This window comes from Cottoperca gobio, chromosome 7 (assembly GCF_900634415.1).
Source record: "Cottoperca gobio chromosome 7, fCotGob3.1, whole genome shotgun sequence".
NCBI classification, from domain to species: Eukaryota; Metazoa; Chordata; class Actinopteri; order Perciformes; family Bovichtidae; genus Cottoperca; species Cottoperca gobio.
In genome coordinates, this window is record NC_041361.1 from 3,037,839 (window position 1) to 3,050,611 (window position 12,773).

General features: G+C 42.1%; 1 protein-coding gene across 4 annotated transcripts in view; it reads right to left on the reverse strand.

The window, feature by feature from the left end:
- Positions 1-12,773, reverse strand: part of LOC115010866 (arf-GAP with coiled-coil, ANK repeat and PH domain-containing protein 3-like) — a 59,873-nt gene that overhangs the window by 23,247 nt on the left and 23,853 nt on the right. For all 4 annotated transcript variants that reach the window (XM_029435726.1, XM_029435727.1, XM_029435728.1 and 1 more), the window contains exons 2-5: positions 11,605-11,662; positions 8,735-8,854; positions 8,097-8,150; positions 210-268 (exon numbers count right to left, since the gene is read on the reverse strand). In XM_029435726.1, coding sequence (XP_029291586.1) covers positions 210-268; positions 8,097-8,150; positions 8,735-8,854; positions 11,605-11,662 — 291 coding nt within the window. The remainder of the gene's footprint in view (positions 1-209; positions 269-8,096; positions 8,151-8,734; positions 8,855-11,604; positions 11,663-12,773) is intronic.

The following is a 12,773-nucleotide window of genomic DNA, read 5'->3' on the forward strand; positions in this document are numbered from 1 at the left end:
ACGTGAGGTGAGGCTGAGTTCTTCATGATATGTCTGTGGCGGCATGTCTGGGGTGCAAAAGGTTGCACTCTGTTTAATATTTAAAATCACCAAAAAGGTTTTTCGGGGGGGGTAACTCGGGTACATCGGCTCTTTAAAGGTGAATCTTGAATCTTTTATACATCTCAAGGCTCTGCGGGGAAACGGGACTGAAGCGAATGTTTACTCACTCTTTCACAAAGTTGTGCAACTGCTGCTTCACAGACCTCTGAGCTTGATCGAACAGGATCTGGAACAGATGAAAAGAAGAGATTAGCGTGTCTGGATTATGTTTCTGAAACACATGAAGATGACTTTGTGCAACATAGCCAAAATGTTCATCCTACTGCCAGTGCAGAAGTGCTATTACTATGTTATGTTGTATATCCATAGGTGTATCAAAACTACAGCGGAAACGATCAAAGGAAAACATATTCTCATGTTAAAAATGGTTAAAAATAGGTTTAAAAATAGGTTTTTAAGTAATTTTTCAAGCATAATGCCAAATATAACCTATTTCTAGCTTCTCACAGATGAGGATTTGTTGCATTTCTTTGTCTTTTGTGATGGAAAACTGAATCTCTTTAAACTTTGGACTATTAGTCTGAAAAAAACAAGCAATTTAAAGACATCTTTGGCTTTAGGAAATGGTTATGATGGGTATTTTCTACAATTTTCGGACCTTTTATAGAGTGAATAATTACTAGATATAATTGCAGATTAACTAATAGTCAAATAATAATACCAAAACAAATAAAACCATTTCTGTTTAACAGAATAGTGACTCTTAGGAGGAGAGTTTTAAACCAATAAAGCACAAAAAAACGGACAAATAATGCGTGTTTTCTGCACGATCTCAAGCATTACTCCGTTTTTTATTCAAAGGAATAAGACTTTTGGAGGGAAAACCACTGTGTGCTTCTATCAAACCACCTGCGATGTATTTCTAACCAGCAGAGGGCGACAAAGCACAATCATTCTCACATGGCGCATGCAAACGATGCAAATCAGCCTTTAATCCCTGTTAGAATGAATAGCGGAGGAATGTCCCTCAGACTTAAACTACACCCGCTCCAACACAATACAACAATAACACTCTGCCTTCTTTTAGGAGTTTTACATTCAAGATCCCTCCTCCTCTCTCTCGCCCTCTGAGCACATCCTGTGTGATCGCTCCTGCCATGCTGCTGCTGCTGCTGCTGCTAAATAGGTCACTCGGGCAGAGAGGGAGGGAGGAGAGGAGAGGAGGCTTTTGGTACAATGTGAGACTGCAGAGTCTGCATCCAATGCAGCGTTCAGACAAATCGTCAGAGCGCATGTGCTATCACCATAACTGAGCAGCTAGATTGGTATAAGGTTTGCATCCTCATCCTGCCTGAATAATTGGATATACAAGTGTGTGCGTGGATTAGAAGATTTGCAAGGCCCTATGCAACTAGGCTTTTAACTCTGGGATTACAAGCGCTGATGAGTAAGACACTTCTCTATAGTTGCCACTGTAGGCGGCGGCGTGCAAAGGGAGCCACGAAACAGCACAACACATAAGAATAGATTACTTTAAGACTTCAAAATAAAAAATGTGGCTGAGATGAAAGTGGTCGTCGTGTTCTTGCCACCAACTCTATAAGAGACGTGTTTGTTTTGATGATGGGTTAAAGCTTCATTTTACTGCTGTATAAACTCGCTGGGTCCAAGCGAAGCCGTCCCGTTTGTTGCTTCATCAAGTCAGAAAACATCCACGTGATTAACTAGCGAGTAACTTACAGGTGAGCCAACTTTTGTAGTCAGAGTTAATAAAGTGCAAAGCGTTGCATGTTCAAGGGCCACCTTGTTGGACGGCAAAGGGTTCGACTGTGCATGTGTGTGCCAATAGGTTCTTCTGGATGCAGTTTAAAAAGCGCAAGTGAGAAGAGGAGTCTCGTGCCGTCGGGGACTCCCACAAACATGCGAGGACTCAAAACAGAACCAGCAGGGCAGTGGTGTGCGGCGGCCATAAACACCCGGGTGTAAGATTAGGTTGGGCAACGTGCAGACAGGACTGAGGTGTACGGAGTAAACCACAGTCTTTAAGAATAGTCAAGTCAACAAGCACACATCCCTGTTTGAGAGTGTGTGTGTGTGTGTGTGTGTGTGTGTGTGTGTGTGTGTGTGTGTGTGTGTGTGTGTGTGTGTGTGTGTGTGTGTGTGTGTGTGTGTGTGTGTGTGTGTGAGTGGTGGCAGGAAAACTGCTGTGAGACTTCCTGGCTCTGGGGGTAGTGCAGCCTGTAGCATTCCTGAGCTGCTTTGTGGCAAGTTGACACCCTACTTTCATTTGACAAGATGCCAGAGGTCGTCTCTGATGTGAACTAGCCCGACTGCAGGATTAGAAAAACCAACTATATATAGTGTTGGTCTGCCAGTCCAATAATTTGTAAAATATCTTAGCAAATATTGGACGCATTACTATGAAATAAGGGCATTCATGGTCCCAGGAGTTTATTTCCAATGAATTTGAGTCAACAAGTCAAAATCGGCACTTATCAGACACGGCAGTAGACGGGATACGTCCATAACTGACGCTAAAACTGTACTTTGAGTTTATAGTATAGTAGTTTTTATATCATCCATGCCAGGAGGACACACACATGCATACCCTAACAATATCGAGACACACTGATTGTTTCACACACACTGCACTTTACGCTAACAGACGGTTAGCGGCGGTAAGGTGCCTCAAAAAGAAAGATATGCACCAGAAAGGGAAGGGTGGAAGAAGAAGTCAACAAATCGACGTTATGGCCAAAATATTAATTTGCTCGTTTTGTAAGTTTGTTAGGATTCAAGGAACATCCATTATGTTTAGATGAGAAACTCCACAAGTACCTTTAATGCTAACATAGCCTAGCATGCTTGCACGTCTCTAGCTTCCGTAATGTAATTTATTTCCGAGTGAAACTAAAGATTATTCCAACGATGTTAGGTAAGGGAAGAAGGAACTACATAAACCATGCTCTTTTGGAAGTGTACAAAGTTTTTGCCAAATGAGATCCGGAAACCCCCCTCGACCCACAAGCTATCGCTCAGAGGCGTTTCTTTATATGAAGGCCGTTAAGATGGTCGCCGGAAATTACTTTTGACTGGGTAAAAATGATGGTGTTTTACGAGTACAGTTCATTATTTACATCATTTATCACTGTGTCTTTAATGTAAGCATACTAAGATGCTAAACATTAGCATGCATGCTAACAATATTAGCCTTCGAATACGTTCTATCATCATAGACGCGTGAGACTCCTTCTGTAACTATAGACCTTCAGTCGTGTTGAAATTATAAATGATATCCCTTTTTGTTTGGATTTGAAATATTCTCAACAACTGATGACTATCATCACATCTTATTCTCATATTTAATAGACAGGTCAATGTGCACAATGGAGCAGGAATGTGGTCGAACAAAGAAAACACTGTCTGACATGTAAGTCAGTGAGTTAGGAATATCTGGAACGTCTTCCGTGACCTGATATCAGAGCTGAGGAATGACACGGCTACGAAACTCCCTCACAATGGACTACTGTACTGACTACCAGTTTCCCTCTCATTCCACAGACATGTTGGGACAAAGTCTCATCTAACGAAAGGAGTCGTGCCATTATCCTAAGCCAAATTAGTGATCCATGCACAAGAGTAAGCACAGAAAATCTCCCTGAACAGCCCTGATTCCTGTAGTTAGCCAGTCTTCTGCTGTTGCACCGGCCGCTGATAGCATGAATTGCGCATAATTTGCAACCCCTATCTGCCCCGTGTCAAGGTCCAATTCACAAAAGATATTGCGCTAATGATATTACTCAGCTGCAAAACTTGATTTGCATATTTGCGGAGGGAAATTTCCCCTTTTCTTAGGGTCTTATTGCAATTATCCATGTGGCAAAGTATAAATGCGCTTAAGGCCGATGTGTCGGAGAGCAAAGGAAATGTAAGCTCAGGATTTGGGAATGGAGGGAGAGAGGGGAAAAAATATTTGTTTATGCTTTTAAATAATGCATTTATTTTTTATTTATCTTTTCTAGTTGCGTTCATGTATTTTCAAAAATGACATGTAGGGGTGTTTTATTCATTCATTTTGCATCCTGTCACTTCATCCCAAAATAAATGTGCTCCAGTTAACACCAAGTCTCTGAAGATACTAATAATTTTAATGTAACTACGTGTGGTTATTAGCGGAGCTTTGCTAAATTGGCTTTTGGCTCAAATATATGCATAATACCTCATTTAAATATGTGCAAATAGCACAGGAGCACCGAGAGTTACATGTTTTTTGTCTCGTATGTGCAGGTTGCGCAATTCCTTTGTGAATCTAATGCAATCAAATACATGTTGGATCCTAATTGAATTTGACATTTTAGCATTGAGTTCATAGTTAGTGTTGATCTGGAGCGCATTAAGAGGTGTTTTCTAATATTCTGTATTTAAATATGAAGGACAAAAAAATAGAAACCCCTTCCAGCTTTGTTTTCCAGTCTCCAAATGTAACAGAGAGACATTCACGTTCCCACATGGGAATAAACTCATTGTATTCAAATGAGTTATATCTGTATGCAACTGAAAATACTTGAAAATAATATGTAATTATAACCTAAATTCCTCCATCCATCCATAACGTCTCTCTACTGTGAATATAATCCTACATATAACCCTTTCGCAGCTCACATGTTCGTCTCTTTGCATCTCTGTGTCAGTCTCCCCTCATTTCTAATGGATGTTCAGAGTCAAACATAAGTCAATAATTTATTGAGTATTCATATGGAGTTTCATGCTTGAATTAAACAGAGACTGTTCAAATGTTGGCCTGATTCTGTTGATGCGATCGGCTAATGTAAAGAGCGCCGCGCTAACGGGAAAAGGAGGGAAGCGAGGGGCCATTTTCCTGGATCTGTGCGTTTGCTCGTCCGAGTTCACGTCCTTGTATACGTCAAACACGTGTGTTTATTCGATGCGTTTTAAATGCATCCAAGCATGGCTGCAACAAGGGCAGTTGGCACTCAGCGGTCCCATTTGTACGGTGCCATTCTGTATTCTTAAGCGCAGTGGCAGCTGCACGGCAGAAGCATGCACACAGAGGGACATCCGTCACAAGTAGCAGATACAACCATCATCATTTCTTATTCATCGGAGCTGCTGCTGGAGTCCCTCGGCTTCGGGAGCGCCGCACAGTCAAATGCACATGGTGTCTTTATGGTTAAAATAGTAACATGTAAAAGATGTCCACATGAAATGTTAACATAAGTCTGTAAAGATCAGTGGATCACGAGGCTGCGTTAAGGTCAAATCGTTGCAAATATTATCATTTCTGGGAAATCTTTCATCTCAGGGGAATACTGCTTATCGCTTCAGTCTCGCTCTTCTCATACAGTAACCCTCCCCCCTCCCCCTCTTCTGCTTTTACATCAAAGTAACAAAGAAAAACCTTTGACAGCCAATCATAATAATGTCCAGTCAGACTCTTGGCTCGGATGGACAGGAGGGAGTGAGAGGGGGGGGGGGAAGAACATGAGCTTTCAGTGGAAGAGGCCGGCTTGTCCCAGGGCAGACCCGCGCTGTCTTACGGTCGCTAAAGTGTGACACGCTGACAAACACAGTCAGTCTGACAGAAACACTGACGGACACATGGGAGCTCTGAAGTCTGCATCTGACTGGAACTGGGGAAAAGCATGTAATCCTAAAACTGCTGCAGCTCCACAACAAATAAACAAACAATACAAGCACTTGGGCACCCTGGTAGCTCACCTGGTAGCTCACCTGGTAGCTCACCTGGTAGCTCACCTGGTAGCTCACCTGGTAGCTCACCTGGTAGCCCACCTGGTAGCTCACCTGGTAGCTCACCTGGTAGCCCACCTGGTAGCTCACCTGGTAGCTCACCTGGTAGCTCACCTGGTAGCTCACCTGGTAGCTCACCTGGTGGAGCAGGCGACCCATATTCAAAGCTGCAGCGGTTTGGGCTTTGAATCCGACCTGGGTGCTCGTCTTGGATCTGTCTTTAGGCTCTGGAGCAGTAGAGCATGATAAAGTTTTCCTTTTCATTGCTGTGATTACAACCTTCGTTACGTTGTCTTACACAGTGTTGGATCTCTCCCCCCCCCCACCAGACACAAACATAAATATATAACACAACATGACATTATTGTCCGACCACATGCTATCGACAGTCATACATACATACTGTACACATGCCTGGCCATATGTAACAGTAACTCAAGGTTACACAGGGTTACTATTGTCCAGCGGCGAAAGCTAATCCACGCCTGGCTGGGCGAGCTGGGCCTATTAACCCTCCATTTGCAAAGCTGACCCCTCTCTCCCTCTGCAGAGACTGGGAATGAATGTAGCGAAGGGAGTGGCTGATTTGCGTGACACGTCTTTGTTGCTCTTGTTCTTCAGAAAGGAATGTGATCCCCACACACACGCACGCACACACACTTTACAGCGTCATCAAGCACACAACGGGGTCAAGCTAATGGACTTCAAAGGGCCTCGGAGGGGCAGGAGGTCAGGAGCCTTAGAGGCGGGGAGGGGAAACGACACAGCAGTAAAGCTATTAAAATATTACCTTATTGTTATTGTTATTCAAGGTTGTGATTCTCAGGAATGTTATCAGATGGGTGGAAATTACTCAAATACGTGCAGATAACTGCTTTTGAAAACAGAAAATTCCACAAACTGACGTCACTGTGCCCGTCGCTAATAAGGCACGCTTTTATAAAGGGTTTATAAGATGTAATGGTGTTATTAACAGTTAATAACTCATTTATAGATGCTTTATAGATCAGGTGTAAGAACAAGTTAATCTCTGGTCTCTGTATTCAGCCAAAGATTGTTTGTGAGTGAAGAGACGCTTTACTGTGTAACACCACAACACAGCCGCGTACATTTAATGCACATTTCATATGTTAAGCTGCTCATCTCGTGTTCAAGTTATGACTAGCGAACTACTTTGTTTCTGCCTTCTCAGCAACACAAAAGCACATTAGACTTGTAGTTATTTTAACCTTCAGTTATTTACAAAGTTTGACATTTAAAAAGGATTCTGATTCAATGAATGGATTATTTACTAATAGTAATTACTGATGTAACTTCAACTCCTCCTGTGAACCATCCAGAACTAGATGCTGGGATATAAACAGATAATATGAAAGTAATTAATTAATAACATTAATAAACACTTAATGTCCTGCTTATAGCTACAACACAATGTGCTATAAACTCCTCAGGAATAATCTTTCACTGCACGCTCGTGATGCTCTGTTGATACTTTCTAATCTAGTTCTGTTCACTATGCTTTCTCTCTCAAGGCTACCTCCACCCCGGTACTGTTGGACAGAATGATCTGGGTTTTTAAAAGTGCTAACCTTGTGGTTTTGTATGTAATACTGTGAGAATTACTGACTTGTAAAGTGAACAGAGACTCTCTGGGTAATGTGCATGCATAAACTGAAGCTAAAGCTTATACAAAATGTATTATATACTATATATATATATATACTGTTTATAAATGATAAATAGGTGTGGGTATTCTTAGAAAAGGGCACCAAAATACATTTTACAACTTATTTATAGTTGCATTCATCAGTTGGATGATTAAAGCGCTCTAAGGATTAACTCTTATCGCTGCAGAAAACATTTCTTAGTAGAATGTAAGATGGCATTTATTAATCGAATACCAACATTTATAACTGCATTAACAAAAATAAATGATAAACGCCTGGAAAAACAACCTGGCATCCCTGAATGTGTTCTTATTAATGGCTTTGAACTGATGTAAAAGCATTTATTAACCATTAACAGAGACATTAGTTAGAGCTTATGATGTTTTTATGAAGGGTGCCTTATTAGTAAGTGCTTTCATGAGCTATATGAGGCATTGATCTAATATAAAGAGAGATGAGGTCTGAGGTGTGATACAGTACGGTTACACAGCGACAGATTTAACGATGGAGTCATCCATCAGTTCAAATACAGCTCAGCTCGACCCTCGCTGTTGTGCAAAAGGGAATATGGGACCTTTGTGAACTGGGAGATATCATTGTGCTGCTCTCTCGACTTACCATGTGGTAGTTGATGATTTCCTGGAGGCTTTCACTGCACTTGTCCAGGCACTCCTGCAAAGGAAAATGACATGATGCTTTAACTAGATCGTACATAAGGACATTTTCTCAGAACGGCTGCTATTTGTGCATCTGAAAGTAAAAGAAGCAAATAAATCGGGCCAAAAATTAAAAGGTACGCTCAAATTAAACTGGTTAATGTCACTTGAGGTACACTGTAGGATTTCTTCTCTTGAACCTTGTAGAGGAAAATAAACTATAATTGCATAGCTGCTTCAGTTTCTTTCTTTTTTTTACAATGGAAACTACAAATACGAACAAGACTTTAATAAAAAACTCTCAATTTGTCTTACGGTTGAAGCCAAGAAGGCTTTTAATAGTACTTAATGTCAGCAGCAATGAAAATAGCCAAAGACGCTGGTGAGTAAGCCAGAAGTAAGTTTCCACAGCGGATCTGATGCTCACTTACTAATCTGTTATTAATCAGGTTTACTCACACACACACTCACGAGAAGCAAAGTCAGCATCCCAGGAGACACTTACGAGTCTTATCCACCAAACGTCAGAAAAATATGGCAAATAAAACCACAATGAAAAGGGTTCAAACAGAACTGCTCCTTGAAATGACTTTGACTCACCGAGATCGTCTCATCCTTCTTGCACTGCTGAGACAGATCTCGGACGCCGTTGACGAAGAGCTTGTTGGCGCTGACGTACGCCTTCCCCGCTTCAATCATCCCACTGCATAGCTTCACCAGCTGCGGAGTAGAGAGGCACATTTTGAGGGGGATAAATGAAAGGGTATCACTTTCACCGCACACAAATTCTTTGTCACATAGGTCAACATGTCACGGGACAGTTACAGGACTCTGTTTACTAATTGGCGAGTAATGTCCGGCCGCAACTCGCTGCTGAAAGTTAAACAATCTCCAAGTTTTGCAGCAATTTGCAGCAGAATCAAAATAGCTGTAGCTCGCTGAGATCGGTGAGATCGGAGCGGCCGCCGCTGCTTTCCATAGACCTCGCCGCAGGCTGAACTTCTTTGATGCTCTGGTGTAACAGGGAATTTCACCACCAGGATTATATTCCAGCATTTGAAGTTTATGTTCAGAGACAATATTTACTGAACATATATATCTGAACATTTAAACAGACACGACTGCGCAAATCAAGAAAGAAAATACAAACAATTTGGCGGCCCCGCTGCAGTACCTCTGCGGACCCCTAGGGGGGTCACGGACCCCCTGTTGAAGACCTATGTTAGGGGGTTGTGCAGCATGTGGAAATCTGGTATCATGACTTCAGTTTGTCTTATATCCTGGATACAGCCCTGAATGTTGAGATAATATTGTATATTGCGTATAAAGATGCTGCTCAGCTGCTCAACACTCCTTTGTGTCCAGATCAAACTCTCCACATTATCTCCTTTGATTCCCACACGCAGACCATGACGTGTGTCACACAGTTGCACGTTTGTAGTCTCGTTATCACCTGCGGTAACATATGGTCGTGCGTGTGCAGTCCCAGGTGGGGTCCATATGTTCGCCCCCTGATATCAGCATGCCACGTGACACATATTGGGAACACTAATATTTAGTTTTTCTCTGCGGCTGTCAGCAAAATCTGTGATATCTGCCACGAAGCCTGTATTGTTGAGCTTCTACGTTCATGAGAGGAAAACATGTTTTGGGTTCTTCTAAGGCCCTTTATTCATCAGCAAAGTCCCACAGCTGCTAACCAGACACAAGACTGCTTTATAGAATGCATTTAAGGGACACTTATTCGCTTCTTTGAGTGAGAGAAGAAGGTCGACACCACTCACATGTCTGAGCACTGAATATGAAGCTCGAAGCAAAAATTTTATTTGAAAGGGCCGATGGAATTTAATAAAGTTCCAATACTGAGCATGAACATTATGAGCAGCACAGAGTTTATATTGATATTGATGTATTTCGGTATCATAAAAACACAATGCACATAAAATATGGAAACACAATAAAACACTTTGGTATTTACAGTAAATGTGCTAAAACATTGGTAAAGCCCTGGTTTCCTTTTAGTGGACTATGAACTATAGGAACTATAACGGAGGTTTCCAACACTGATGGCAGTAAAAAAAGAAGAAGAGACTAACCCTGGCTCTCACAGACACATACTGTAATTTAATGTCAAAAGGAGCAGATGGACCGGTGACACGAGCATTACAGGCGAAGCATCTGGCTGCCTCATTACAACTGGATGCTTTGAAAGCCGGCGTGAGCGCCACGTCACGTTTCAGTGAACCTCAGCTGAACTGTTCAACGGGACCGAGCGTTATTGTGCCGTCCATTGCGCCGGCAGTGGAGGCTAGCGGTGTTAGCACGGTGGGATTAGGCACTGCAGAGTATCGTGCTGGCAGTGAGCAGCTGAGTGTAAGAGGCAAACTGCGTCGAATGTCTGTTGCAACGAGATCTGACAGAATGTGGAAAACAACATACCAACATTCCTCCTCCAAAGATGGATACATTCAATAAGTACTGACGGTATAGCTTGCAACAAAAAAACAGAGATAGTCATTTTTAATCTTCTTTTGGACTGTTGATATTTAGTTCGTTCGTTTTCTGCAGCATAAATAAGGGCTGATATTTTTGCATATAGACTTTTAAGGCTTAGATGAGGCTTTTCAAACACACAGGAGATTTAAATGTACTAATTTTTGTAATTACCACATAAAGAACGCGGTTTGTACTGTGGTCACAACAACACCTGAATCATTGAACACAAGTCATCACTGTTCTGCTCGTTAAACTTCTGGCCGCACCTCGAACACTGCGAGTGTTTTGCCTTCAGGTGCAATTTAAAACCAGAGTTGTAGCTGATAGAAAAGCAGGTAGCTTGATCTACATGAACGGCTTGTAGAGCGAGAAAAAACGAGCATGTACCAACAGGGTGAGTTGGCATGACTGGATATCAAAGGTAGAGTCGTGGTACCTGACTTTAAATGCTGACCTGAACGACATGTTAAAAAATGATACCCTATCTGACATATCGTAGTACAATTTATGCATCACTTTTCAAAAGTTACAACGGGGTTTATTGGAAGAAGAAAACAGGAAACCCTCAAAATAAAAAAAAGGCACAAAATCAAGAAAAAGCCAAAAGAAAACAAACTGGTTTTATGATGTTCCCTAAAAACGTGCTCTGATTTGACTTTCATGAGAGTTTTAACTGGATAGAAGTTAATGTCATGTCAGCTGCCACCCTTTCACTAGTTATGCAACATGTGGCCCCGGAGAGAAGCAAACGTCAGCTATGATGCCATTGATTGGGGAGTAGCGAGAAGAGCGACACACTTGGAAGTTTAAACCCATAAAGAGAAGTGTGCCAATCATTTCCTATCTTGTTATTTAGTGTTGATCACTTCCATTACCTGTGCTGACATGGACAATGTAACATAATTCAGCGTCTGCAAATAGCTTCACAGGACCGGATGGACAGACAGACAAAGTGACAATATCAAATCTCTCACCTTATCTAGTTTTGCCTCGATCTCCACAACCTCCGTCTCCACCTCATTGATGTTTGCCCTGGAAAACAAAAGCAGGAGAAGCTGTTAAAGCGTGTGTGATAACGTGTTACTGTAGGACAAATTAAAGCAATTTATCTCATGTGGGAAAACAGCCGTTCCACAATCGTGCGTGTGATTTCCCACGTTCTCAGAAAGCATGAAGACACTTCTATAAATCTGTAAGTGACAGATTTTGCTTGGAGCCAAACCCAGACATGTTCGAGCAGCAACAGGCGTTAGTTTGGGTGCAGTTCAGCGCTGTCAGAACAAAGTGACAGACGAGGTCCCGACACGGTGAGGGGACCATGGCTGTCTGGCACATCCCGAGCCCCCACCCTTCCACTTTCACTGTCAACACAACCATCACTAATACCACACCCAACCGCACCACTGAGAGGTGTGATTTACACTCAGAGCCCCTAAATGCTCCCCTCCCCTGCTTCTCCGCATACTGATGCCAATAAGGAGTGTGTTTATAATGAACAGATCTACAGCCTGCTGCTCATCCGGCCATTATCTGCTTCCTGCTGCACAGTGGGACCTTGGGGCTTCATTGGAGTATAAATATGATCAATAGCCAGCCTCTTCTTATTATCACAGCAGTGCATACCTCAACAAAATCTTCATATTTCTAGCCACAGGAAATGGCAGTCACACATTTATGGTCCCCAGAGGATGAACCCTACGGACTTTGGTGACCCGACTTTTCATCAAATGGCACGAGGTCGACGTTTTTGGCTTTTAGTGAAATATCTCGACAGCTGTTGCCATGAAGTTTGGTTTAACGCCTTTATGGTGCCCAGAGGAAGGACTGTAATTCGTTTGGAGATCCTCTAACTTTATGAAATGCCTGCTAAACTAATGACATTACCATCAGCTTCATTCGTCTAGTTTTCTTTAGTTCAATTCTTTTTGTCATGCTTTTCTAATGTTCCCGTCTTCTAAGTATTTTGAGGCTACAGCCATCTTTGTCGTAGACAGTTAGGAGTTGTTCTTGTATATATTGAGGAGCTAGGCATAAGTTGCATGCAGCTCGTTGAATAAGACTGCATTGAAATAGTTATTAGTACATTTTTCCATTCCTCCATCTTTCACGTTATTGTTTAGTTTTTATCCGTTGACAAAAATGT